Here is a 25,202-nt window from a genome sequence, read left to right as displayed (position 1 = left end):
CACAGCACCAGTGCCAGGAACTTGCTTCTCTGCCTGGCTGCTGTCAGACAGCAATGCTGTTAGGAAATCCCTCCTATGGGGCAAATGTCACCACCATTTGATCCTTGCATTCCCTTAGGTGCTCATGTTTCATCTGTTGGTACATGTGTATGGGCCTCCTGGATGGCAGATGCGCTGGCCCGGAGATACAGGCCCTGGGTCCTGTCCTCAAGAGCCTCCAGTCTAGCCAGGCCCGTGGCCCCTCAGGCCAGAGGTGGCTGTGCTGTACCCACTGTAGTGATCACACCTCCCCACCAGCCACTTCCTGCTGGGCTGGGCCGGCCAGGGGTGTGTGTGTGTGTGTGTGTGTGTTGGGGGGATGATCCCTGACCCAAGCCGCTGCTTCCCCCAGTCTCCTGGATGTGGGACTTCTGTCTGTGGGGTCATCCCACCCCTCTTCCCTGTATTTCAGATGGGGGAACTGAGGCACAGATGGCTGTGGCTTCTCCAAGGCACACAGCCTGTTGAGCACAATCTGTGCCAAATCCGTCCAGGCTTCTGTCCAAACCCACAGTCATTGCTTCCACTATCCCCCGTCCCAGCTCGCACACTCACTGTCTCCAAGGCCAGCCTGCCAGGCTGGGGGAAGCCCTGAGACACCTCCCCAGCAGCCCTGCCCTTAGCGGTTTCTCATCCCAGAGCGATGGGGAGACTTGGAGATGAGCAACAGGCCTCCCACCTCTGGCTTCTGCCCAAGAGAGGGGCTGGCCCATCAGAGAGCAGGCTTCTCACCCTGGGCAGAGCCCACACCCCCTGCCTCTCCACCCTCGTCTCTCACCTCCAAGACCCCCGTGGGCATGGGTAGCACTCTCAGTGGTTTCTGGAATGTGCCATCTTCAGCCAGCCTTGAAGAAGGTCCCTCCCTGATCCAGCCGGCCCCAGACCAGACCCCATCCAGCCACACTGGGAAAGGCCAGCTGCCGAACCACCCATCGAAAGCAGATGCTTTCCCCTTCCTTCCTCACTCCCTCCCACCTCCACCCCCGACCCTGAGAGAGGGAGCCCAGAGCCCCTGAGGACTGAGGACCGAGGACCGGAAAGGAAGGGAAAAAAGTGTCTTCCCAGGCAGGAGGCCAGCTCTCACACCCTCCTCCCACCGGGGCCAGCAGCAGATGCTCCACTTCCGATTCACAGGCAGCAACCAAACCCCCCCCCAACCCTCCCTGCTTCTGTGTGCACACACCCCTCCCGGAACCCACAGCGCTCAGCTCTGGAGCCACACCCACAGGGGCTCGAATCCCAGCCTTGCAGCTGCTCATCTTTAGGCCCTAACACAGATGACTGCTATCTTTGACCCTCAGTTTCCTCACCAGTAAAATGGGAGCAACCTCACAAGGACCCTGTTGCAGTGGGGGACTGCAGACCCATGCCAGGCGAGGGGTCTTCACTCTGTTTCTTCCCTGCCAGGGCCCCTACCTCAGCCTGGGCCTACTGAGATGAGGATCCCACCTTGCTTCTGGGGCCAAGAATGCCGGAAGGAACGGGATGTGGAAAAGGGCATAGAAATCCACTCAGCTGCCCTATAAGGAGGAAAATTATAAGGCAAGGAAAAGCCGCTCGGAATTGCTCCATGCCACAGCAGCCCCACCCTGGGGAGCAGCAGGGCCTCCACAAAGACTCCATTGAGGGCCCCGCTTCCTCCACACCCCTGCCCTCCAGCCTGGGTGGACTCTGGGCTGCTTCTTCCAGCAAAACCTCTCATTTTCCCTCCCACTTCCTCTGTGCCCCACGTGGCCCCAGGATTGGAACATGTGGCTGGGAGCCCAGGGCACCAACCCTGCCCCTGTCGATGTCTGTGGACCAAGCTCAGCATCTCCCACCCCACCCGTTCCCTGCTTCCTCTCCAGGGGTACTCACCTTCCAGAGGGGATCCCTGAATTGGAAATGTTCCCCAGTGTATGCCACTCAGCATGGGTGGCCTCCGGATGCTTGGTTAGAGGACCAGTAGCTGAGACCAGTGACCAGAGTCAGGGCTCAGCCAATAGCTAAGGAAACTGTTGTCCTGCCCTGGCCTCCTTGGCCTTGAAAGGAACCAAAAAGGCAACCAAAGAGGTCAAGTACCCCGAGAGTGAGTCTCAGGGCTCAAGAGTTCTTGGAGCGAGGAGGGATGGGGCCATCTTGACCCCAGCGAGGTCTCCGTAGTGTTGAGACGGGGAGGTGGTCAGACAGGGCCTGGCGTTCCTGCTCTCTATTGAGACAGCTTTTGTCTCCCAAGAGGAAGGCTGCTTCTTTAAGTCCCATGTGATTTTGAGCTAACCTACCGTTGTTCCTATGGCTGTGGCTCACAGGGCAGGAGAGGAGCAGGCGGTCGGTAGGCCTCTGGGGTGGCTCTGGGTTAGTCCCTGGTCTGGAATCAGTGGGTAGGAGAGCCAGCGCAGTGAGCACAGTGGGTCTGCAGGTGTGTGAGCCTCTCGCAGGCAGCCAGCCCTGGCAGGTCATCTAGCCTTGGCTCTATGACCCCTGTGTCACCACCAAGGGCAGGTTATGTTGTCCCTTTGGTCTGACCTGAAGTCATCCCCGTAACTTTCCCCCGGTACCTTCAGTGGTAACAGGCTTGGTGGAAGGTCATAGCTCGGTTTGGGAGGGCTGAGCCTTGGGGGGCTATGGAACATGCTGAGGGAAGGGCAGACACCTGAACAGATGCAGTGACCACTTCTCCCTTGCCCAAGAGCCCAGGGAGGCAGGCGTGGCCAGGAAGTCATGGCCCAGTACTCAGAGCCAGCCTGGGCCCACCGCACCAGATCCTCACATGCCCACGCTCACCTCGACCCGCTGCGACGTGTGGCGCTGTCCTGCACTCATTCACACTCACGCCCCCACGCAGCCCACTGTGGCCATTCAGGAGTCTGCAGTGCTCTGTGGGGCTGAGTTCTCATCTCAGAATATTTGCTTTCCCAGCTATGAAATGGGCGGGAGCAGTAGGGAGCATCGGCCGCGCCGGCAGTCCTGGGAGCTGAAGCTCTGGTTCTAAATCAGAGGGAACTTTCCACCCCACCCTCCTCAGAGGTCCCCTGGCTTGGCGGCAGAGTGCTGGTAACGAAAAAGCAAGTCCCTTGGAGGCGTGAGAGGAGGGGATCAGGCCTGAGGTCCAGAGGGCCTGGGTGACGGGGGCAGAGCCCTGGGCCCGTCCCTGCTCTCACACAGGGCCGGCATTCAGCCCGCAGGTGGGCCACTCACACACACGCACCCACGAGGGGAGACAGAGAGCCCTTCATCCCTGCCTTGGCCCTCCCGGAACACCCCACCCCGCAGCCCCCTGTCAGACTCCCTCAGGGGGACTCTCCCAGCCTCACCGCTGCCTACCCAGGGCCAAGATCTAGAACCAGGATCTGTTACCCCTGGTGCCAAACCCCAAGAGGCTACGGTGGAAAAGCCCAGCTTTGCCCCCTCCCTCCGCAGCTGGCTGGTGAGGTGCCCCCTCCTCACCCTCCTAGATCCTGTGCACGGCAGCAGGCTCACTGCCAACATCCTGCCTTTTCTGTCTCTCTTGGTTTTTCCTCCCCCATCTCCTTCCTCAGGCCTCCGTCTGGATCCCTGAGCTCAGTGTTTGTGGAGGAGGGGGTCTTTATTTCTCATTCTAACTTTTACTATCTTTCTCAGGCTTTCTGAATCTCCCAGGTTAGTTCTCCTTTTCCATCCCCGTCGCTACAGTATTATATTTGTGCGTGAATGAATGAATGAATGAATAATGGTTCCCAAGTCTCTCCCCATCCGTCTCTCACCTCCTGCTCCGCCTCGGTACCACTGGATGTACCTTCCCCACATCCTCATGTCCAGGTCTCCCACCACCCACCCTTGACTGTGGGGCCGGGCACTTTCCACCGGCCATCCTGCCGGCAGCTCTAGGCTCCCAAACTTTCTCCCTTATAAAGTCAGGCAGCAGCAGACACCCAGGAATGCTGCTGCTGCCCATGACGCATGCCAGCTCTGGGGCCGCCTAGCTGCTCCCAGGCAACCAGGAATGTGGTGGGAGGGAGGACACAGAGATTGACTGCCCGGCGTGGGGTGTCCAGGCAGGCAGGGCTCCGACAGGTGGCAAGGCCAGGAGCTGCAGGCTTTCTGCTTCTCTCTGTCAGATTGCTTCTCCTCTGGAGCCTCAGTTTGTCTGTCTGGTAAGTGGAAGCCAAGTACCCTACTGCAGGCAGGGGCCACAGAGAACTCTGATGTTGTGGAACCCATCACCAAGGAGTGAGGGTCCCAGGGCTGGGGAGGCAAGTCTGGCTCTCTGGACTGTTCTGGGGCAAGGGTGGTGCTCTCAGTTACAGCCGGGATGGGACAGAGGGAAGAGGGGGGCCAAAGACCAAGAGAGGGAGAGAAGAGGAAAAGCAGAGGCAGAGACAAGGGACATGTGGGACAGAGATGGGGAGGGAGACAGACTGGCCAGCCCCAGGGGTTCTGAGGACCCAGAAGGAGCAGGGTCTGCAGCAACCCCAAGACTGGAAAGGCACTCATGCTTGAGACCCTGCCCCTGGCCAGCCTGGGAGGGGATGGGGAGCCTGAGAGAGACTGAGAGGCCAAAATCCTGCTGATAGGCAGAGGGTTGAGCGCCATGATGGAAGTAAGCCTCATGTTTGGGGTCCCCCAGGGACAGGGACCAGGTCCCCATTCATAAACATCCTAGGAGTGGCCCAGGGAGCCAGGAGATGCCAGCATAACCCATGCTCTGCCAGAGGGTGGCTTGTTGGGGGACCTTGGCCTAGGCTTCATCCCCCTGTGTGAGAAAGGGCCGCAGTGGGGACGGATACAGGCTCTTTCTGTGCTCCCAGCCCTCCTCTCAGGAAGAGGGATGGAGCGCCCACCCTGGGCCCAGACAGCAGCGCCCTGTTCGTGGGCAGGAAGGGTGGGAAGCTGTGGGATTCTCCACCTTCAGCAAACCTCTCGGGTGGATGGGTGCCGGGCGGGAGGGGCAGCAACCCTCCAGGAACACACTGCCCCTTTCATGGAGCCAGGCACAGCCAAAGTCGTGGCGGGCGGGCACCGAGGGGCAGGACAGGCCTGGGCACAATCACTGCTCTGTCCTGGCAGCTCCCAGCCCACACGCGTACACATGCACAAACACACAGCCTTACGCAAACCCAAAATACACTCCCAGCAGCCACCCACATACTTGCACACGTATGCAAGTACACATCTACACCCCCCTGGACATTCACCTGTGTATCTTCTTCCAGGCAGAGAAACCCATACCTGTGGCACTCGTCCTGCCCCTCCTACTTGTCCCCCAGACGCTTTGGGCTGTCCTGCTCCCCCCATGCCAAAGGCCTGGAGCCACCCAAGCAGCCCATACCATTAACCCTCTGCACACTCACGTTTGAGAGCAGACCCAGACCAGAAAGGGACCTCCAGGACTAATCCCCACAGACAGAAGGAGAAAAGAGTGGGAGGGAGTGCCCATTTTACAGAATGGTGACACTGAGGCCTGAGTTGGGCCCCTTCTTCTGGCCCAGAGGGCAGCCCACATAGCTGCTGCAGGCCTGAACTGGTGTTTTGATGAATCATGGGTCTTCTTGGCCCAGCAGAGTCAAGGACAGTTCTCCAGGCAGCAATGATGCCTCCTCTCCTCCCCCCACTGCCCTGGTACCTCTCTCAGGCTGCTGAGCCTGGTGTGGCCCATGCTTCTTTTCTCTCTACTCCTCTGTCTTCATTTCCAGAACCTGTATATCCCTGCCAGTCTCTTGGCCTTGCTTCCCTCTGAGACTGCCCAATTCCCTCCCTCTCTGCTCCTCTACACAACCCTCACCTCCCCCAGGAAGCCCTCTGGGATTGACTCCAAGCTCATGACTTCTTTATCCTGCATCCCCTCTCCATTCGAAGCCCCTCTCCAACTGTCCCCCTGCCCCCAGCCCAGAACAGGGATTCTGGGTTCTTACAACTGCAGCCCATCAGAGACAGTAAGAGAGGCAGCAGAAGGAGACCAGGAGGTGGGGGGAGTGGCACTGTCAGAGTTTCCAAAATCCTGGCCAGCAAGGCCTCAGAGGCCTCCGTTGGGGCAAGGGGGGCTGCCTGGCCAGTGCGCTCCCAGCAGCACAAGGCAGCTTGTGTGAGCCCTTTCCCGCCTGGCCCCGCAGGAAACAGCAGGGCTCAGCCCCTCAATGGGCCCATTCAGACCCCAGCTCTCTGGAAAGAACCTCTGCTTCCTGTCACCCTCCCACTCTGGCCTGGAGAACCAGGCCTAACAGGCTGCTACTCTCCCCTGCTGGGAGGGTGCTGGAGGCAGGTGGTTCAGTGGTTAGAGCCAGCCAGCTACTTCAGTTCCTGCCTGCTCCTCAGCTTGACTGTGCCCTGGCAGGTAGACATCACCTTTAGCAAAAGGGAGTGTGGGTGAGGGCTTGTGCTCACTCCCACACAGGGGAAGCAGTGGGCCCCCAACCCCTGCGTGGTAGGCAGGTAAATGTTTAGCAACAGGCTCTCCTGGAGAGAGGGAGCCCTGATTTGTAGTGTTTGCCTCTTTCCGTGGTATAAACATTCTCACTGGGCAACATCACCTGGCTTGCAAAATTCCTGAAAATGTAACGATCAGCTCTTGCCAGCTGTTCTGAGTTCCTACTTGCCATGGCGGTGGCTCCATCCTACGGGGCCACCTGCCCCCCCTCTTTGGCTGTGGCTGCCCTCAGTTTAGTGTGCTGCATTTTGTTCTTAAGAATCGATGATCTTGCAGATAAGGCACCCCTGTAGGTGCTTGCCAGCTGCCAGTTCCCTGGTCTGTCCCTCACGGGCACTGAGGTGTCCTGGGCCTGCTGGGCCGTGTCCGCCTGGATGGTTTTGCAGTTCTCCTTTGATTCCTTTAGCTTCCCAAACAAGGCTCTGGTGTTGCCAGCAAGTGCTGGCAAGAGGGGATAAGTAGAAGGGATTTCAGCTCAGCCCGGGGGGAAGAGCATCATCTTTCTTGGACATCCCTCCATCCCTCCAGGCTGTGTTGGCTGCCCTTAGGACATACAAGTCTGGGATTCCTCCAGTGGCTGATGCTACTTCTTCAGGTGCATGTCAGCTGGCTCAGGCTGCCCGGGGACCAGCATGTATATGGCTGGTGCCAGATCATCCCTATCTAGGCCATCAGCCTTTACTCACTCTCACCGGATTTAAGAGAAGCCCCAGGGGGGTGAATCATCTTTGTAATCCAGCCCTGTCTCCCAGCCCAGTCAAGTCGGGAGAGTCAACACTATATTTGGCACTAATCTCCACAAAAGGAATGGACCAGAAATTGTGGCAGCAGGTTAGAGGCCAAGGGAGGCTTATTTGGGGAAACTGCTTGGAGGGGGTGACAACTTAAAAAGAGGAGGTGTCCCAGTGTGGGACAAAAGGGGCCCTACACAGTGACCACTGACCCTGGGAAACCCCAAATATGACCTCTTGTCTTGGGAGGCCCTCTGGCCTGCCCATCAGACCGTCATCCCCTCCCAGGCCTTGTCTTCAGCCTCAGACCGAGGCTTGGAGAACTCAGCTCTTGTCATCCCTGGCTTCCTGGCCATGGTAGAAATAAAGGGGCCGGATCTGACCGCTCACCAGGGACCTTTAATAGCTAAGCAGCAGGAAACAATACAGGGTGATGGAGGAAGTCTGGCCCATTCTGGGTCCGGCACTGCACGTGGTCTCCATCTAGCCTCAGAGCCTTTTCTCTTCGATGGACAGGCCAACAAGCTGCCCCCCCTACCCCCAAAGACAGCTAGGAGCATGGCCCAAGAGAGACGCAGGGATGGGTGGGTTGCCTGACTTACCACCACCAGAGCCCAGCTGTGGTCCCAGCCAACCCAGGGGCTAAACCATATGGGCGCTTAGGAGAAGGAATTCGAGCAGGGATCAGCTTGGGTAGAGGTGCTTCTCCTAGAGCGTCATTCCTGGGGGTTGAGAGCATCGGGCCAGGTGATCAGGCCAGTGACCACTTCCCTTTGAGCCAGACCCAGGGTGGAGATTCATCTGGGGCCCAGGGGAAGAGAGCCAGAGCTGCCAGAGGCCTCTGGCCCCAGAAACCTCTGAGGAAGAGACCTGAGATGCTTGAAATGCTGGGTCTGGCCTCCTTCAGAGCCAGGGTCTGGGCTGGACACAAGGTGAGGCCGTGCCTTCTGGTGCCAGGACCAAGCAGGTGCCGGGACCAGATGAGGCCACGGAACAGCGCCACATAGGAGAACCGTGAGGGAGCACCAGCATGCCACGCCCTCCCTGTAGCCCACCCGTCCCCCCTGCAGCACCTCTCCTCCAGGCAAGGGGCTAAGCTTCACCACAGTTCTCTCTGTCACACAGCCTCCTTCTTCGGAGAGAACCACCTGGAGGTGCCTGTGGCCATGGCTCTGACTGACATAGACCTACAGCTGGAGTTTTCTACGTCCCAGCCCGAAGCTCTGCTTCTCCTGGCGGCAGGCCCGGCTGACTACCTCCTCCTGCAGCTCCACTCTGGACACCTGCAGGTCAGTGACATCTCCCTGCTGGACTCCTTCTCTAGCTTTGAGTGGCCCCCGACTGGCTGTGTGACCCTGTGGGAGTCACTTTCGCCTTGAGGTCTCAAGTTCCCCACTGTGAGATGGACAGAAGCATCCCAGAAGGTGTGACTTCCTCATGAACCAGCTCTGCCCTCCTGCTCTCTAGCCACATTTCTCACCACGACCCCTAGCCGGTCCTTTGTGTTCTGACCCCCCTGACTGCTTTCAGTTCCCTGCCGTCTTGTGGTCTCTTGCTGCCAGGCTTTTGCTCACTACACTCCCTCTGCCTGGTGCAAGCCTCACTCATTCCCTGCACCTGCCTAACTCCAGCCTCTCCTTGAAGTCTCAGCATGGGCATCCCTTCCTCACCTGGACTGGGTCCCCTCTCCTGGGTTCCAGCACCCCCGTGCACTCCTCTGGCATAGCACCAATCACCCTGATTCACCACGGTCTGTCGATGATGGAACAACAAATACTGCCACAGCTTCCTCAGTTTTCTGTTTCATCCTTCAAGTCACCACAAGCTTTATTAGCAAAGAGTCTTCTGGCTCTCTCTTGAGGCTTCCTCCTAACCATGAAGAGTTTGAGAACATGAGGTCTTAGTCCAAATTTGGGGGAGCCATCTGCTTCCACACCCCAGGGGAGAGAGGCCTCTGGTCCTCTCAATCCCTCAGCTGCTTTCAGTCTATGTGATGCTGCCATTGCTTCTCACTGCCACAAGGTGTCACTGTTGAACATGGCCTGGTACAACCCAGCACTGATGCTCTTCCTCCCTGCCAGGTATATTGATGCCACACCCCTAGAAAGGTGCTCCATACGTGGGCTCCCGAGGCCATACGGTCTTAGTGCTCTGCTCTTTCAGTTTCCATACTCTGCCACCACCCATCTTACCATCTGGTTGTGGGAACACCACACCAGAGCCGGTTCTGGTGTCAATGTCCTGGGGACAGAACCATGTCTCTCTTCTCTCCCCAAGGACCTCCCCTTGGACAGGTCAAAACACAGAGCATCTGATTGGGCTCCCCGTTCCTGAACAGTGAGCCTGGCTGCCTCAGTGACCCCACGGTGTTTTGCTCTACTTAGGGGGACTCATCAGGGAATTCCCAGGTGCCCATTATGCCAGGGGAAGAATCTTCTGTATTCCAAGGTGATTTTTCTAGCACCTCTCACCCAAGGAAAGAGGGGAGACTCTAAAACAATTTAGGCTGAATCTCTAGGAAAGCATCTTGCTGTATGAGAGGTCTGTGTGGGCAGGGACCACATCGGATTCACATCGGGGTCCCCTGAGCCCATCCAGGCCTGGCACAGAGATCACTTTGGTGAGTGTTTGGGGGATGCATAAAGAGATGGCAGGAAAGGGAGAGGAGTGGCATGAGAAGCCTTTGTCCTAGGCCCTCTGGGGACCCCAAGTGTAGGGGACCGGTTATGCTTTTACTGCAGAAGTGATGGATTCAGTGTGCCTCCCCCATCCCCCATTCCCCCGTCTCTCCTCAGGTCAGATTTATCCTGGGCCAGGAGGAGGTGAGGATGCAGACCCTGGCAGAGACACTGCTGAGCGACTCCATTCCCCACACTGTGGGGCTGACCGTGTCAGACAGCTGGGCCTTGTTGTCAGTCGATGGGCTCCTGAATGTCTCCGCCCAAGTCCAGCAGGCCCCCCTGGAGGTCCCCTATGGGCTCTTCCTGGGGGGCACCGGGAACCTTGGCCTGCCCTACCTGAGCAGAGCCAGCCGACCCCTGCGGGGTTGCCTCCACACAGCCACCCTCAATGGCCGCAGCCTCCTTCGGCCACTGACCCCAGACGTACCTGAGGGCTGTGCTGAGGAGTTCTCTGCCGGTGATGACGTGCCCATGGGCTTCTCTGGGCCCCACTCACTGGCTGCCTTCCCTGCCTGGGGCACTCGGGATGAAGGCACCCTGGAGTTTACACTCACCACACGGAGCTGGCAGGCGCCCCTGGCCTTCCAGGCAGGGGGCCGGCATGGGGACTTCATCTACGTGGACATATTTGAGGGCCACCTGCGGGCTGTGGTGGAGAAGGGCCAGGGCACCGTATTGCTCCACAACAGTGTGCCTGTGGCCGATGGGCAGCCCCACGAGGTCAGTGTCCACGTGGACGCTCACAGGCTGGAAATCTCCGTGGACCAGTACCCCACACGTACTTCCAACCGTGGGGTCCTTAGCTACCTAGAGCCACGAGGCAGTCTCCTCCTTGGGGGGCTGGATGCAGAGGGCTCTCGCCATCTCCGGGAACACCGCCTGGGCCTGGCTGTCAACGTCTCCCTGCTGGGCTGCCTGGAGGATCTCAGCATCAATGGTCAGAGGTGGGGGCTCCGGGAAGCCTTGCTGACTCGCAGCATGGCGGCCGGCTGCAGGCTGGAGGAGGACGAGTACGAGGAGGACGCCTATGGCCCATACGAAGCTTTCTCCACCCTGGCACCCGAGGCTTGGCCGGCCATGGAGCTGCCTGAGCCCTGCGCCCCTGAACCGGGGCTGCCTCCGATCTTTGACAATTTCACCCAGCTGCTGACCGTCCGCCCACTGGTGGTGGCTGAGGGCGGTACAGCCTGGCTGGAGTGGCGGCACGTGCAGCCCACGCTGGATCTGAGCGAGGCCGAGCTGCGCAAATCCCAGGTGCTGTTCAGCGTGAGCCGCGGGGCCCGCCACGGCGAGCTAGAGCTGGACATCCCGGGTGCCCAGGCACGGAAAATGTTCACCCTCCTGGACGTGGTGAACCGCAAGGCCCGCTTCGTCCACGATGGCTCCGAGGACACCTCCGACCAGCTGGTGCTCGAGGTGTCGGTGACAGCTCGGGGGCCCGTGCCCTCCTGCCTTCGGAGGGGCCAAATTTACATCCTGCCCATTCAGATAAACCCCGTCAACGACCCGCCCCGCGTCGTCTTCCCGCAAGGCAGCCTCATGGTGATCCTGGAACACACTCAGAAGCTGCTGGGCCCGGAGGTCTTCCAGGCCGATGACCCAGACTCCGCCTGCGAGGGCCTCACCTTCCAGCTCCTCGGTGTCCCCGCCGGCCTCCCCGTGGAGCGCCAAGACCAGCCTGGGGAACCAGCGACCGAGTTCTCCTGCCGGGAGCTGGATGCGGGCAGCCTAGTATACGTCCACCGCGGCGGGCCCGCCCCGGACCTGACGTTCCGGGTCAGCGACGGGCTGCAAGCCAGCCCGCCGGTCACGCTGAAGGTGGTGGCCATCCGGCCGGCCATTCGGGTCCGCCACAACACAGGGCTGCGCCTGGCCCAGGGCTCCACTGCACCTGTCTTGCCCTCCAACCTGTCGGTTGAGACAAATGCTGTGGGGCAGGATGTGAGCGTGCTGTTCCGACTCACCGGGGCCCTGCAGTTCGGGGAGCTGCAGAAGCAGGGGGCGGGCGGGGCGGAGGGCACCGAGTGGCGGGCCACACAGGCCTTCCACCAGCGGGACGTGGAGCAGGGCCGCCTGAGGTACCTGAGCACCGACCCGCAGCACCGCGCCGAGGACACCGTGGAGAACGTGGCCCTGGAGGTGCAGGTGGGCCAGGAGACCCTGAGCAATCTGTCCTTCCCGGTGACAGTCCAGAGAGCCACCGTGTGGCTGCTGCGGCTGGAGCCTCTGCACCCCCAGAACGCCCAGCAGGAGGCCATCACCACAGCCCACCTGGAAGCCACCCTGGAGGAGGCAGGCCCGAACCCCACCACCTTCCACTATGAGGTGGTTCAGGCCCCCAGGAAGGGTAATCTTCAGCTACAGGGCACGCGGCTGTCAGACGGTCAGAGCTTCACCCAGGATGACCTGCGGACTGGCCGGTTGACTTATGGGGCCACAGCACGTGCCTCAGAGGCAGTCGAGGACTCCTTCCGTTTCCGGATCACAGCCCCGCCACACTTCTCCCCACTCTACACCTTCCCCATCCACATCGGTGGTGATCCGGACGCCCCTGTCCTCACCAACGTCCTCCTCTCAGTGCCTGAGGGCGGCGAGGGCGTCCTCTCTGCTGATCACCTCTTTGTCAAGAGTCTCAACAGTGCCAGCTACCTCTATGAGGTCATCGAGCGGCCCCGCCACGGCAGGTTGGTGTGGCAGGGGGCACAGGACAGTGTCACCGTGGTGACATCCTTCACCAATGAGGACCTGCTGCACGGCCGGCTGGTCTACCAGCATGACGACTCTGAGACCACGGAAGATGACATTCCCTTTGTGGCTACCCGCCAGGGCGAGGGCAGTGGTGACATGGCCTGGGAGGAGGTACGGGGTGTCTTCCGGGTGGCCATCCAGCCCGTGAATGACCACGCCCCTGTGCAGACCATCAGCCGTGTCTTCCACGTGGCCCGCGGTGGGCAGCGGCTGCTGACCACCGACGACATGGCCTTCAGCGATGCTGACTCCGGCTTTGCTGATGCTCAGCTGGTGCTGACCCGCAAGGACCTCCTCTTCGGCAGCATCGTGGCTGTAGATGAGCCCACTCGGCCCATCTACCGCTTCACCCAGGAGGACCTCAGGAAGAGGCGGGTCCTGTTCGTGCACTCGGGGGCCGACCGCGGCTGGATCCAGCTGCAGGTGTCCGATGGGCAGCACCAGGCCACAGCGCTGCTCGAAGTGCAGGCCTCAGAGCCCTACCTCCGTGTGGCCAACAGCTCCAGCCTTGTGGTCCCTCAAGGAGGCCAGGGCACCATCGACACAGCTGTGCTCCACCTGGACACCAACCTAGATATCCGCGGTGGGGATGAGGTCCACTACCATGTCACAGGCGGCCCACGCTGGGGGCGGCTGCTCCGGGGCGGCCAGCCAGTCACAACCTTCTCCCAGCAGGACCTGCTGGATGGGGCCATTCTCTACAGCCACAACGGCAGCCTCAGCCCCCGTGATACCCTGGCCTTCTCTGTGGAGGCAGGGCCTGTGCACACAGATGCCGCCCTACAAGTGACCATTGCCCTAGAGGGGCCACTGGCCCCACTGCACCTGGTCCAGAACAAGAAGATCTATGTCTTCCAGGGGGAGGCGGCTGAGATCAGAAGAGACCAGCTGGAGGTAAAGGGCTGAGGGCGTGAGCAGGGGTATGGGCCAGGTAAAGGGGATCCTTCCCTCCAGCCTTCATGCCATGCGTGCTTGGATGGTTTGGGATGTGCCTGTGGTGGCTTCTGGGCCAGTGTGTGTATGTGCCTTAGGTATGTAACTGTACATGTGCATGTTGGGTGCCTGAGGGTTTCTGGGGAGTTTATTGTACATACGGCTGCCTGTGGGTTGCGTGTTCCTCCACATGTCATGTGCACACATGTACATGCTGTGGCCAACCATTCAAATTCCTGGGCCCCACCCAGACCATAGACTCTGATGTGGAGCCTGAGAATCTGCATTCGAACAAGAGTAGGCTCTCTGGAGGGTTTTAACAGGTACAAACTTTGAGGACTATAGGCCTTGAAGACAGGCTTGGTTGCCCCCACCGCCTAGCTCCCACGTCCTCAGTTCTTTTTTTTCTTTTTTTTAATATTTATTTATTTATTTACTTTTATTTTTGGCTGCATCGGGTCTTAGTTGAGGCACGCAGGACCTTTGCTGCGGCTCGCGGGCTTAGTTGCCCCGAGGCATGTGAGGTCTTAGCTCCCCGACCAGGGATCAAACCCACGTCCTCTGCATTGGAAGGTGGATTCTTAACCACTGGACCACCAGGGAAGTTCCCCATGTCCTCAGTTCTTTTCCCAGACCTCAGACCAGGCCTCAGGGTCTGGAGAGGGCTGCTGACCACCCAGGAACCTCACAGAGCAACCGCAGGCCATCCAGCAGACCCATTGCCTTGCTGTGCAACCTCACACCAGTTGCTTGCCCTCTCTGGGCCTTATTCTCTTACACTGCCAACTTCTGAGCCTCTTGTGGCTCTGGCTGTCTGGACTTCAGGGCAGACTGTGACTAAACATGTCTGGTGTCGGGAAGTCTTCTGCCGGGAGAAGGCAGCATTTGAGCCAGGCTTTGAAGAGTCTGGGACTTAACAGCAGAGAACTAAGGGACAGTATTCCAGGCAGAGAGACAGAACAGGAATGTGAGTTTGGGGGTGGTGTATAGCCTTTTATGGCTGGACCATCAGATGAGGGAGCACCTTTCCTCCAGGCCCTGGACTGGACCAGGGTCTGCAAGCTGCCTAGGGCCTGTACTGTAGGAATGTGTCGCTGAGAAGGATGGGGCGCCCTCTTGTGGCAGTAGCATGGCAGGGGCAGTCAGTGTGTGTGTGTGTGTGTGTGTGTGTGTGTGTGCGCGTGCGTGACATATATGTGTCTCTGTCCACACATTTGTGTGTGGTGAGGCTGTATGTCCGTGTCACTGGATCTGAGGATGTGTGATTGTGTACATCGCCAAGGGCGTGTGTACCTCAGAGGCTTCAGCAGCCTCCTTCTGTGACCCCTCTCATAACCAGGCAGCCCAGGAGGCAGTGCCACCGGCAGACATTGTGTTCTCAGTGAAGACCCCACCAAGCTCTGGCCACCTGGTGATGTTGTCCCACAGCGCCACGGCAGCCGAGCTGCCCAGCCTGGACCCTGTGCACAGCTTCTCCCAGGAGGCGGTGGACGCGGGCAGGGTCCTGTACCTGCACTCCCGCCCTGAGGCCTGGAGCGATGTCTTCTCCCTGGATGTGTCCTCAGGCCTGGGTGCTCCCCTCGAGGGCATCCACGTGGAGCTGGAGGTGCTGCCGGCTGCCATCCCACTGGAGGCGCTGAACTTCAGCGTCCCCGAGGGCGGCACCCGCACGCTGGCCCCTCCACTGCTCCGCATCACTGGGCCCTACTTCCCCACGCTGCCGGGCCTTGACCTGCAGGTGCTGGAGCCACCCCAGCATGGGGTCCTGCAGAGAGAGGAAGGACCTCAAGACAGGACCCTCAGCACCTTCTCCTGGAGAGAGGTATGGTCAGGGAGGCCCAGGGTGCAGCCCAGCTCTGGGGGCATAGTCTGGGGGTATGCACAGATAGGAGGCAGGAGCCCACATTTACAGAGCACCTCATCTCGTCCTCCCTCACTGGCAGAGAGAGATGAATGTCCCCATTTCCTCCACTCCTTCATCCCTTCGCTCTGGGAGAGATGATTGTCCCCATTGCCACCTGCAGAAACTGAAGCTCTGGAGGAGTCAATCTCCTCCTGCACCCAAAGGCAGGGCATGAAACGTGCTGGGCCTGAGACCCACCATGGGTCTCAGGCCTGCTGGGGTCTGACCTCAAGCCCCGGGCCTGCCTGCAGGTGGAACAGCAGCTGATTCTCTATGTGCATGACGGGAGCGAGACGCTGGCAGACAGTTTCGTCCTAGTGGCTAATGCCTCAGAGATGGACCGCCAGAGCCATCCCGTGACCTTCACCATCACCGTCCTGCCTGTCAACGACCAACCCCCCGTCCTCACCACAAACACAGGCCTGCAGGTGAGAGCATTCTAGGACCACCTCCCACCTCCCCTCCCAGAGAGAGGCCAGCACATAGCTCCCCCTCTGTGAGCCTCAGTTTCCTCCTCTGTAAAATGGGGATCCTGCCACATGCCTCACTAGGTTATTGGGAAGAGAGAAGAGCGACTGCACTGAAAATAGGACACAGGTGTGGGGCTTTATTACTGGACACTTACAAGTGCAATAGACAGCCTTGTGAATGGACGTGCTTGGTCCTGCTGTTCCCTGGACTCACCCTCAGCAGGAAGCTTTTTCCACGGCTCAGGACCAGGACTCCTGAAGAGAGCTCTTTCAGACCCTTAAGGGTGGACTCCAACTGCTCTCTCCACTCCCACCACCAGCAAGTGGAGGCCACCGCCTGGCTCCCCAACCCCCTGCCTCTTACACTACTGCAGAGTAGTGGTGCCCCCATCCAGCAGAGGTGGAAGTTGAGGCCCAGAAAGGTGACAAAACTTCTCCAGGGTCACAGTAGAAGTTACTGGTGGAACAGAAAGGGTGTGGCTTGACCAGGGCCACACAGCAGGGTAGCAAATGGGCAGGACCTTGAATGCTGACTTCTAGAGTGTGGACTCTGGGTCAGCAGCAGCCATGGAAGGTTTCAAAAGAGGGCTGACTTGGGCTGTCTGTGACATGGGGCTCTGAGAATCTTTCAGGCTAAGGGCTGCCCTGGGACCACAGTCAGATGGTGCTGTGTAGCACTTCAGCCACCAGGTGGTGCTGTCCACCGTGTTTGTGCCAGGAGCCCTGTGCTAAAGCCTAGCGTCTATGCCTTGCCGCCTTCTTTCCAGAGCTCTGGCTGAGGTCAGCCTTGGGCTGGGGGAGGGAATCCCAGGGGGCTCAGTTTTCCAGGTATGGGAGCCCCTCCCCAGTACTGCTCATAAGTTGCTGACCCAGCAGGACCTGTAACAGGACCCTTGGAACAGGAACAGGATCCTGCCCTGCTCGCAGGTGGGAGGCTTGAGGGGGGCTCCCCTTCACTCTGAGCATGGGGAGGGGCTGCCTGCCCCCAGGAAGCCTTCACCCACCTGCCTTGGGGCTCGTGATTGCACTGGAAACACCTGGGCCCCCATCCCAGTGCTGCTTCAGTGCTGCAAGACACTGGCCTCTCCAGCTCACCAAGCCTCCCACCCCATCCCTCACCAGGAAAGGGAGCCCATTTCTAAGTATCCTGGGCAGACAAAAATCACGATTCCCATCGTGTGCCAGCCCCTGCCCAGACTCACCATGGAGGGTCTGAAGGGAGACCCCTGCCCTGCCAGTGAGCCACATTAAGCAGCACTTTGGGTCAGGGCTGGGGATCTCTGGGGAGGGGGTGAGAGCTGGGGTCTTCTTGGGGTTCATGAGCTGGCCTCGACGGAAAAGCAGGACTAGAGCAGATGGAGACCAGGGAGCCTGGGCGTGGGAGCCCTGGGCCAACAAGGGAAGATGAATGGGGTGGAGGGCCCTTTGTGCAGGGGAGCCCAGATGGCAGTGTGGTTGGAGCCCTGATGGTGGCCCCAGGGCCAGGGAGGAAAGAAGTGGGTAAGCTTGGTGGGGGCAGAACCTTCGCACGCTTGTATCCCCAGATGTGGGAGGGGGCCACTGTGCCCATCCCTCCGGAGGCCCTTAGGGGCACAGACAGCGACTCAGGCCCCGAGGACCTGGTCTACACCCTTGAGGAGCCCAGCAATGGACAGGTGGTGCTGCGGACAGAGCCGGGCGCCGAGATCCACAGCTTCACCCAGGCCCAGCTCGACGGCGGGCTCGTGCTGTTCTCACACAGAGGTGGGTGCCGAGAGGTGGGGGTGCCCCGAGGATGGGCGCCGGCGTGGGCCAGCGAGACCCAACTCCACACTTGTCCTAGGAGCCCTGGACGGAGGCTTCCGCTTCATCCTATCTGATGGCGAGCATACGTCTACTGGACACTTCTTCCGGGTGACGGCCCAGAAGCAGCTGCTCCTCTCACTGGAGGGCAGCCGGACGCTGACCATCTGCCCAGGTGGGTGTGCCATGCCAGGGGCAGGCTGCCTCCCCAGCAGTCACAGGCCTTGCCCTGCCTCCTGGTCAGAGGCTGACAGTCCCCTTTTGCCTCTCGCAGGGTCCATCCAGCCGCTCAGCAGCCAGAGCCTGAGAGCCAGTTCCAGCACAGGCATCGACCCCCACCACCTGTTCTACCGTGTGGTACGGGGCCCCCGGCTTGGCCGGCTATTCCACACCCAGCAGGGCAGCAGCGGGGCGGCCCTGGAGAATTTCACGCAGGCAGAGGTAAGGTCCACCCTCTACAGCCACCGCTTAGACTCCATCCAGCCTCGAGGGGCCCACTCTGCCCCCGGACACACATGTAGACACGGGTGCCAGCTCCAGCCTCATTGGCAGCCGCTCCCTGGGCCTGCCATGGTCCAGGCTCTGCATGCCCTGCCCTCCAGGAGCTACCAGGCTGGTAGGGCAGATGGGGCTTAGTGTTCCAGGGGGAGGAAGAAGGATGCGGGAAGTCAGGGCTATAGGGTCCCAGGGCAGGGATCAGGTTCTGGGGCTTGGCTTCCAGAAGGAACTGCAGTTGGACCCTAGAGGGCTGGAAAAGGCACACTGCATAGGGGACCCTAGCCAACCCAGTGGCTGGTGAGGGGCAGTGTTTGGTCTGGAGGGAATAGAGTTTGAGATAAAGGCAGCTGTTGGGCTTGTGGGCAGAGGTGTGAGCCTGGAGCTCAGGTCAAGAGCCAGCAAGAAGCAGAGTGGGTCCTGAAAGCAGACGAGCGGACAGAAGCAGCTGAGTAAGTCAAGTTGGGAGTGAAGCTGCCATCCATCCATCATGGCAGCTTCAGGACACAGCTGTCCCAGAGCACATCAGAGGCCACCAGTGAAAACTAGAACTCTCAGCCATGGGAAGAGGCAGACCGCTAGGCTGCCTCTGCTGGGATCACAGAGCTCTCTGTGCTAACTGTGCCAGTGGGGCCAGCAGCCATCACTTAAATTAAGGCCCCTTCTAAGTGCAGGAGGTGCCAAGCATTCCAGGGCAGCCTTGGTTCTCCCTGAAGGCGGAGTGGGGCGGGGTTAGTCTTTCAGGCATGGGGAAGGAAGTAACTTTAACGAGGGTGGGAAGATTTCTCAGGTCGCTGACATCAACATCCCCCAGGCCTGGGTTCTCTGTTCTCCCAGCTTCTTCCATGGCCCCCTTCCTGCCCCTCCCCACAATGAAATATTGAGCAGGCTGCAGCAGCTGTGCACCCTGAATCCCTGAGAGGCTTTGTCATCGGATGCCCAGGAAGGGGGAGGGAACAGGATGAGCTCAGGCCCCTCCCCCACCCTGCAGTGCTTCCCTCACACACCAGCAATCTGAAGGACTGGATTGAATGGCCACCAGGGGGCCAGGCTGGCAGCGCCACCCAGGGAAGCTGGGAGGAGGCTTCGTGGCAGACACACCCTCCCCCCCTTGGAGAAGTGGGCAGGGCAGGACTGGGTGGTATCTGACAGTGCCACTGTGCCGCAATACTCTGAGCTGGGTAGGGCAGGGACCAGGTGTCTCTATTTTACAGATAAGGAAACTGAGGCTCACGAAGGTCAGGTGACTATTCAGAGCCCATGGCTAGTAAGAAGCAAAACCGGGGCTATGCCTTCGGACCGCTAGTCCAAGATTCTTGGACCAAAGGTCACTACTGATTCCCAGAGGTCAGGGACCCCTCCCCACCTTGCCTGTGACTTACCTCATCCCCAGCCAGACACCTGCCACCCACAAGTAGCTCCTGTACCCCGGCATCCAGGCTCTCACCCCCACTCCTGAGGGTCTCCGTTTCCTTCCTGCCCACCGTCACCCTGAGCCAGAGGTTACAGCTGGCAGTCCCTGTGGGCCACAGCTAGCCCACAGATGTGTTTTATTTGGCCTGCACATACATTTAATGTTTTAAAATTAGTGGTCAAGATGTGTTTTATTTGGCCTGCACATGCATTTAATAGTTTAAAATTAGGGGATCTCACACACACCAACAAAAAACCAAAACCCTGATTTCCGTTTCTTAAAAGGCCTGTGTTCCCTCTTCCGGCCATCAGCTGAAGAGCAGCTACCCCTTTGACTGGGCTCTGCTCCCCTTCTCGACCATGTACGGCTCCCCACTTCACCACAACCCCGCTGCTCCTAGAATCTCCTGCACACTGTGACCCCGGTCGGCTTCCATCTCACTATTGCATAAGTCTTGTTTTTCTGAGAGAAGGAAAATAGTTCCCTGTGTCTCCTAAAAGGGGAAAACAGAAGATAAGCCAAGAGGACACATTGGGATTAGAAGGGGGAGGGAACGGATTTCTTGATGGAAGTGGAGACTATTCCTTGGGGTTTAACACGCAGACGGCCCTAGAGAACAGTGGGTGTGGCTGGAGTGGAGTTGCCATGGGAGGAGTTGGAAGAGGTGAGGTCATGGGTAACGGGGTCACATGGGGTCTCTGAAGCCAAATGTTGGTGAGCCATTGCACTGTCTGAGCAAGAGAGACAGAACCTGACTTAACATTTTTACAGACTCACTCTGACTTCTGCATTAAGGACAAACTGTAGAGCGGGGTGGAGCAGGGGCCAAAGCCAGGACACAGTTAGGAGGCTCTTGTGGTAATCCAGGCCAGAGATGATGGTGTGTGAGAGGAGGAGAGGAATCAGGGGTGACTCCAGGGTGTGGGGCCTGAGCCACTGGAAGAACAGAGCTGTGCCCTCTGGAGTGGGAAGGCTGGGAGAGGCGGGGCAGGTCAGGGATTGTCTGGGACACGCTGAGTGTGAGATGTCCCTCAGACATCCTCGAGGAGCTGCCCAGGAAGCAGGTGGCTACGAGCCTGGAGTTCAGGAGAGCACAGCCCAGTCTGGAGATACAAATAAGGGGGTCCTCTCGTGGCTGGCATTTGAGGACGTGAGACCCACCAAGAGCACATGGGCAGTGCCTGTAGATAGTCTCAAAGCCAAGCCACAGACATTGCGGAGAAGGGGAGGGACCAGCCAGAGCATCTGTGAAGAAGCGACTAGTGAGGTTGGAGGAAAACCAAGGGAGCAGAACTTCCTGGAAGCCATCGGGTGGGCTGGGGGAAGGAATGCTGACTTGTGTCCAGTACCTCAGAACCAACCGCTGGGTCCAGCAGCATAGAGGCCATCATGCCCTTGGTGACAATAGGAGTGGAAGCCTGGGTGGAGTGCACTCGAGACAGCATGGGGGAGAGTATAGACTATTCTTTTTGGATTTTTGCTGCAAAGAAGAGCAAAAGTGCGGGAGGTGGGGCAGCAAATGTTGGTGTAAAAAGTGAAGTCAAGAGAAGTTTATTCTGTAAGGTGGGCGGATAGCATAGTTGCATAACGATGGGAATAATCCATTTGGGGAGAAATTGATGCCATGGGAGAAAGACAGGAGATGGTAGAAGCAGTGTCTTCAGTAAGGAAGAGGGTAAGGGATTTCATGCAAAAGAGGAAAGACCTGCTGTCGAGAGGAGCACGGATAGAGTATTGCTTTTCCCAGGGGCTCAGAGGTTTGAGGTGACTTGCCCAAGGTGGCAGAGCTGGGATTTGACACAGGCATCTGACTCTAGAGCCTGGCTCTTCACTGTCACGTGACTGTTTTCTGGCGACCCACTGAGTTGGTGAGGGAGATCATGGGCTACAGACATAGAGCGAGGCACAGTGGGGAGAGCCTCCAGGGGGGCTGGGCTCCGAGGGGCTGTCAGGGAGACCCAAGTGCCCAGTGCCAGTGCCAGCCTAGGTAGGGACTCCTGGCCACCATGGGGTGGACCTGCCTCTAGTCCCAGTAACGGGCTCTCCCCGCAGGTGTATGCTGGGAATGTTCTGTATGAGCATGAGATGCCCCCCGAGCCCTTCTGGGAGGCCCATGACGCCCTGGAGCTCCGGCTGTCCTCACTGCCTGCCCCCGACATGGCCGCCACCCTTGCTGTGACTGTGTCTTTTGAAGCTACCTGTCCCCAGCGCCCCAGCCGCCTCTGGAAGAACAAAGGTGAACAGCATGGTGGGATGGCAACGTTGAGTGGGGGGGTGGACACTGGGAGAGGCCCAGATAGGAGGGGACACAAGACCAGGGTCAGCAGCTCATGTCAGCTCCCAGGACCTAGTAAATTATAGGGAGGGTGGGCAGGTGGGGAGGCTTTGAGGTCAGAATGGGGGACACGATCCTGGTCCTCCTGGGACCCTGAGCCCCAACCTGGGGTACCTGGTCTGAGGGGGAAGGGACAAACCTGGCCTTGGGGACCCTGATCTGAGGGTCCATGGCTCTCCCCTCAGTGGACGGGACCTTCATAGCCTGTGTCCCACCCCCAGGTCTCTGGGTCTCGGAAGGCCAGCGAGCTGAAATCACCACAGCCGCCCTCGATGCCTCCAACTTCCTGGCCAGCGTTCCGGCACCCCGGCGCTCGGAACACGATGTGCTCTTCCAGATCACACAGTTCCCCCAGCGGGGCCAGCTGATGGTGTCCGAGGAGCCCCTCCACACCGGGCAGCCCCACTTCCTGCAGTCTGAGCTGGCCGCAGGGCAGCTGGTGTACACCCACGGCGGCGGGGGCACCCAGCAGGATGGCTTCCGCTTCCGTGCCCACCTCCAGGGGCCCGCGGGGGCCTCCGTGGCGGGACCCCAAACCTCAGAGGCTTTCGCCATCACAGTGCGGGATGTGAATGAGCAGCCGCCTCAGCCGCAAACCTCCGTCCCGCTCCGGCTCACCCGGGGCTCCCGCAGCCCCGTCTCCCGGGCCCAGCTGAGCGTGGTGGACCCAGACTCGGCTCCTGGGGAGATCGAGTACAAGGTGCAGCGGGCCCCCCACAATGGCTTCCTGAGCCTGGCAGGGGCCAGCCCGGGGCCTGTGACCTGCTTCACCCAGGCCGACGTGGATGCTGGGCGGCTGGACTTTGTGGCCAATGGGAGCAGCGTGGTGGGCATCTTCCAGCTGAGTGTGTCTGATGGGGCCAGCCCGCCCCTGCCCATGTCCCTGGCCGTGGACGTCTTGCCCTCGGCCATTGAGGTGCAGCTGCGGGCACCCCTAGAGGTGCCCCAAGCTTTAGGGCGCTCCTCCCTGAGCCGGCAGCAGCTCCGGGTGGTTTCCGATCGGGAGGAGGCGGACGCAGCCTACCGCCTCACCCAGGGGCCCCGGTATGGGCATCTCCTGGTGGGCGGGCAGCCTGCCGCAGCCTTCAGCCAGTTCCAGGTAGACCAGGGTGAAGTGGTCTTTGCTTTCACCAGCTTCTCGTCCTCTCACGATCAATTCAGCATCCTGGCACTGGCCAGGGGTGCCAACGCATCCGCCACGGTGAATGTCACCGTGAGGGCTCTGCTGCGTGTGTGGACAGGTGGGCCGTGGCCCCAGGGTGCCACCCTACGCCTGGACCCCACTGTCTTAGATGCGGGCGAGCTGGCCAACCGCACAGGCAGTGTGCCGCGTTTCCGGCTCCTGGCGGGACCCCGGCACGGCCGCGTGGTCCGCGTGCCCCAGGCCAGGACAGAGCCCAGGGGCGGCCAGCTTGTGGAGCAGTTCACCCAGCAGGACCTTGAGGATGGAAGGCTGGGGCTGGAGGTGGGCAGGCCGGAGGGTAGCTCTCCTGGACCTGCAGGCGACAGTCTCACTCTGGAGTTGTGGGCAAGGGGTGTCCCTCCTGCCGTGGCCTCACTGGACTTTGCCACGGAGCCTTACAACGCAGCCCGGCCCTACAGAGTGGCCCTGCTCAGTCTGCCTGAGGCCGCTCGGACAGAAGCAGGGAAGCCGGGGAGCAGCACCCCCACTGGTGAGCCAGGCCTGGCGGCCTCCAGCCCCATGCCCACCGTGGCCGGGGGGCACTTCCTGGGCTTTCTCGAGGCCAACATGTTCAGCATCATCGTCCCCGTGTGCCTGGTCCTCCTGCTCCTGGCACTCATCGTGCCTCTGCTCTTCTACCTCCGCAAACGCAACAAGACGGGCAAGCACGACGTCCAGGTGCTGACTGCCAAGCCCCGAAACGGCCTGGCCGGCGACACGGAGACCTTCCGCAAGATGGAGCCGGGCCAGGCCATCCCCCTCACAGCGGTGCCTGGCCAGGGGGCCCCGCCAGGGGGGCAGCCTGACCCAGAGCTGCTGCAGTTCTGCCGGACATCCAACCCTGCCCTCAAGAACGGCCAGTACTGGGTGTGAGGCCTGGCCTGGGCCCAGATGCTGATGGGGCCAGGGACAGGCTTGCTCAGGCCCCGGCCCCATTGCTCCCATGCCCTGGTGCTGTCTGAGTATCCCCAGAGCCAGAGAGCCCTGGGGACACCAGGGGTGGAGGGTGCTAAAAGGAAGCCCCAGGGGTCCAGGACCAAGTGGAGTCAAGAGCTGTAACCTCCCCAGCTCACTCTGAGCCAGGAGAACTGCAAGGGGCCAAGGGCAGAGGCAGGCTTGGTGTCAGTCCCCTGCCCTGGAGCTGGTGTGGGCTGACAAAACCAGAGCCACTTCCTAGGTGGTCAGGACTCTGGGTCCTGGGTCTGTGACCTTGGGTAAGTCACACCTGACCCAGGCTGCTAAGAAGGCAAGAAGGAAGGGAGGGACAGATGGGGATTCCTGGATTTTCCACTCCAAGCCAGGCCTCCCCTCATCTCTGCCCCAGGATTGAGAGGAAAACTTTTTCCCTTGGTTTTTTAGGGAGACAGTACTTCCTGGAGCAGAGGGCAGGAGGAGAGAGTCCTCCCACTCTCTAGAAGGCATAAGCCAGTGGAATAATATATCCAGGGTGTAAGGTGGGTGGGTTGCTCTGGGATGGGTTTATTTAAGGGGCATTGCAAGGAAGCTATTTAACATGGTGCTGAGCTAGCCCAGGCTGGTGGAGCCCCTGGGGTGAGGAATAGAGGAGCGTCTGAGGCCAGCTCATTCCCAGGGCCCCACCTTGATGGGCTGATGGCTAGACAAGCATGGGTCTATGGTCCCAGAGTGGGCTGGGCTGGGGAGCGTGCAGGGTCTCAGGCCATGGGCCCCTGTGGTGCCTGTGCTCCCCTGAGGACTGGGGCGGGTACTTGGGGGCACTCAGCTCCATGGGGCCTGGATAAATGGTGCTTCTGGATAAGAGGTTCTGGACAGCCGTGTGTTGTTTGTCTGACCGTGCACTGGGCCCTTGGTCACACTAGCCTGCACTCCACCAGTGCAGGCCATCCCGCCAGACCTCAGCCACCAGGAGAGATGGGGCCCGAATTCCCACTTGTGGCCGCCCTGCGTGGCTTGCAGGATCTCAGTTTCCTGACCAGGGATTGAACCTGGGCCACGGCAGTGAAAGCCTGGAATCCTAACCACTAGGCCACCAGGGTCTGTTCCTCTGCATTCATCTCTCAAGAGGTTGGAGCAGCAAAGATGAGGAGAGAGGGGGACTTGGGGATCCCAAGGCTGGGGGCAGAGGGG

At 59.8% G+C, this 25,202-nt stretch overlaps 2 protein-coding genes across 3 annotated transcripts in view; one reads left to right on the top strand and one right to left on the bottom strand.

Annotated features, from left to right (window-relative positions):
• Positions 1-3,907, bottom strand: part of CIMAP1C (ciliary microtubule associated protein 1C) — a 33,187-nt gene extending 29,280 nt beyond the window's left edge. The window contains exon 1 of the mRNA XM_082387069.1: positions 3,762-3,907. Within this exon, the coding sequence (XP_082243195.1) occupies positions 3,762-3,810 (49 nt within the window). The 5' untranslated portion in view covers positions 3,811-3,907. The remainder of the gene's footprint in view (positions 1-3,761) is intronic.
• Positions 1-24,873, top strand: part of CSPG4 (chondroitin sulfate proteoglycan 4) — a 35,792-nt gene extending 10,919 nt beyond the window's left edge. The window contains exons 1-10 of one of the 2 annotated variants that reach the window (XM_082386948.1): positions 4,019-4,151; positions 8,278-8,441; positions 9,948-13,475; positions 14,854-15,336; positions 15,669-15,845; positions 17,432-17,630; positions 17,710-17,844; positions 17,944-18,110; positions 21,631-21,814; positions 22,135-24,873. In XM_082386948.1, the coding sequence (XP_082243074.1) occupies positions 8,319-8,441; positions 9,948-13,475; positions 14,854-15,336; positions 15,669-15,845; positions 17,432-17,630; positions 17,710-17,844; positions 17,944-18,110; positions 21,631-21,814; positions 22,135-23,969 (6,831 nt within the window). In that variant the 5' untranslated portion in view covers positions 4,019-4,151; positions 8,278-8,318 and the 3' untranslated portion in view covers positions 23,970-24,873. Of the gene's footprint in view, positions 1-4,018; positions 4,152-8,277; positions 8,442-9,947; positions 13,476-14,853; positions 15,337-15,668; positions 15,846-17,431; positions 17,631-17,709; positions 17,845-17,943; positions 18,111-21,630; positions 21,815-22,134 lie in introns of those variants that run through there. The other variant, XM_082386947.1, reaches the window with a different exon arrangement.
• Positions 24,874-25,202: the final 329 nt, after the last annotated feature.

Source organism: Balaenoptera borealis, assembly GCF_965194805.1.
Source record: "Balaenoptera borealis genome assembly, chromosome: 3".
NCBI classification, from domain to species: Eukaryota; Metazoa; Chordata; class Mammalia; order Artiodactyla; family Balaenopteridae; genus Balaenoptera; species Balaenoptera borealis.
The sequence above is the reverse complement of the archived record's forward strand: the minus strand, read 5'-3'. Positions and strand labels throughout refer to the sequence as shown.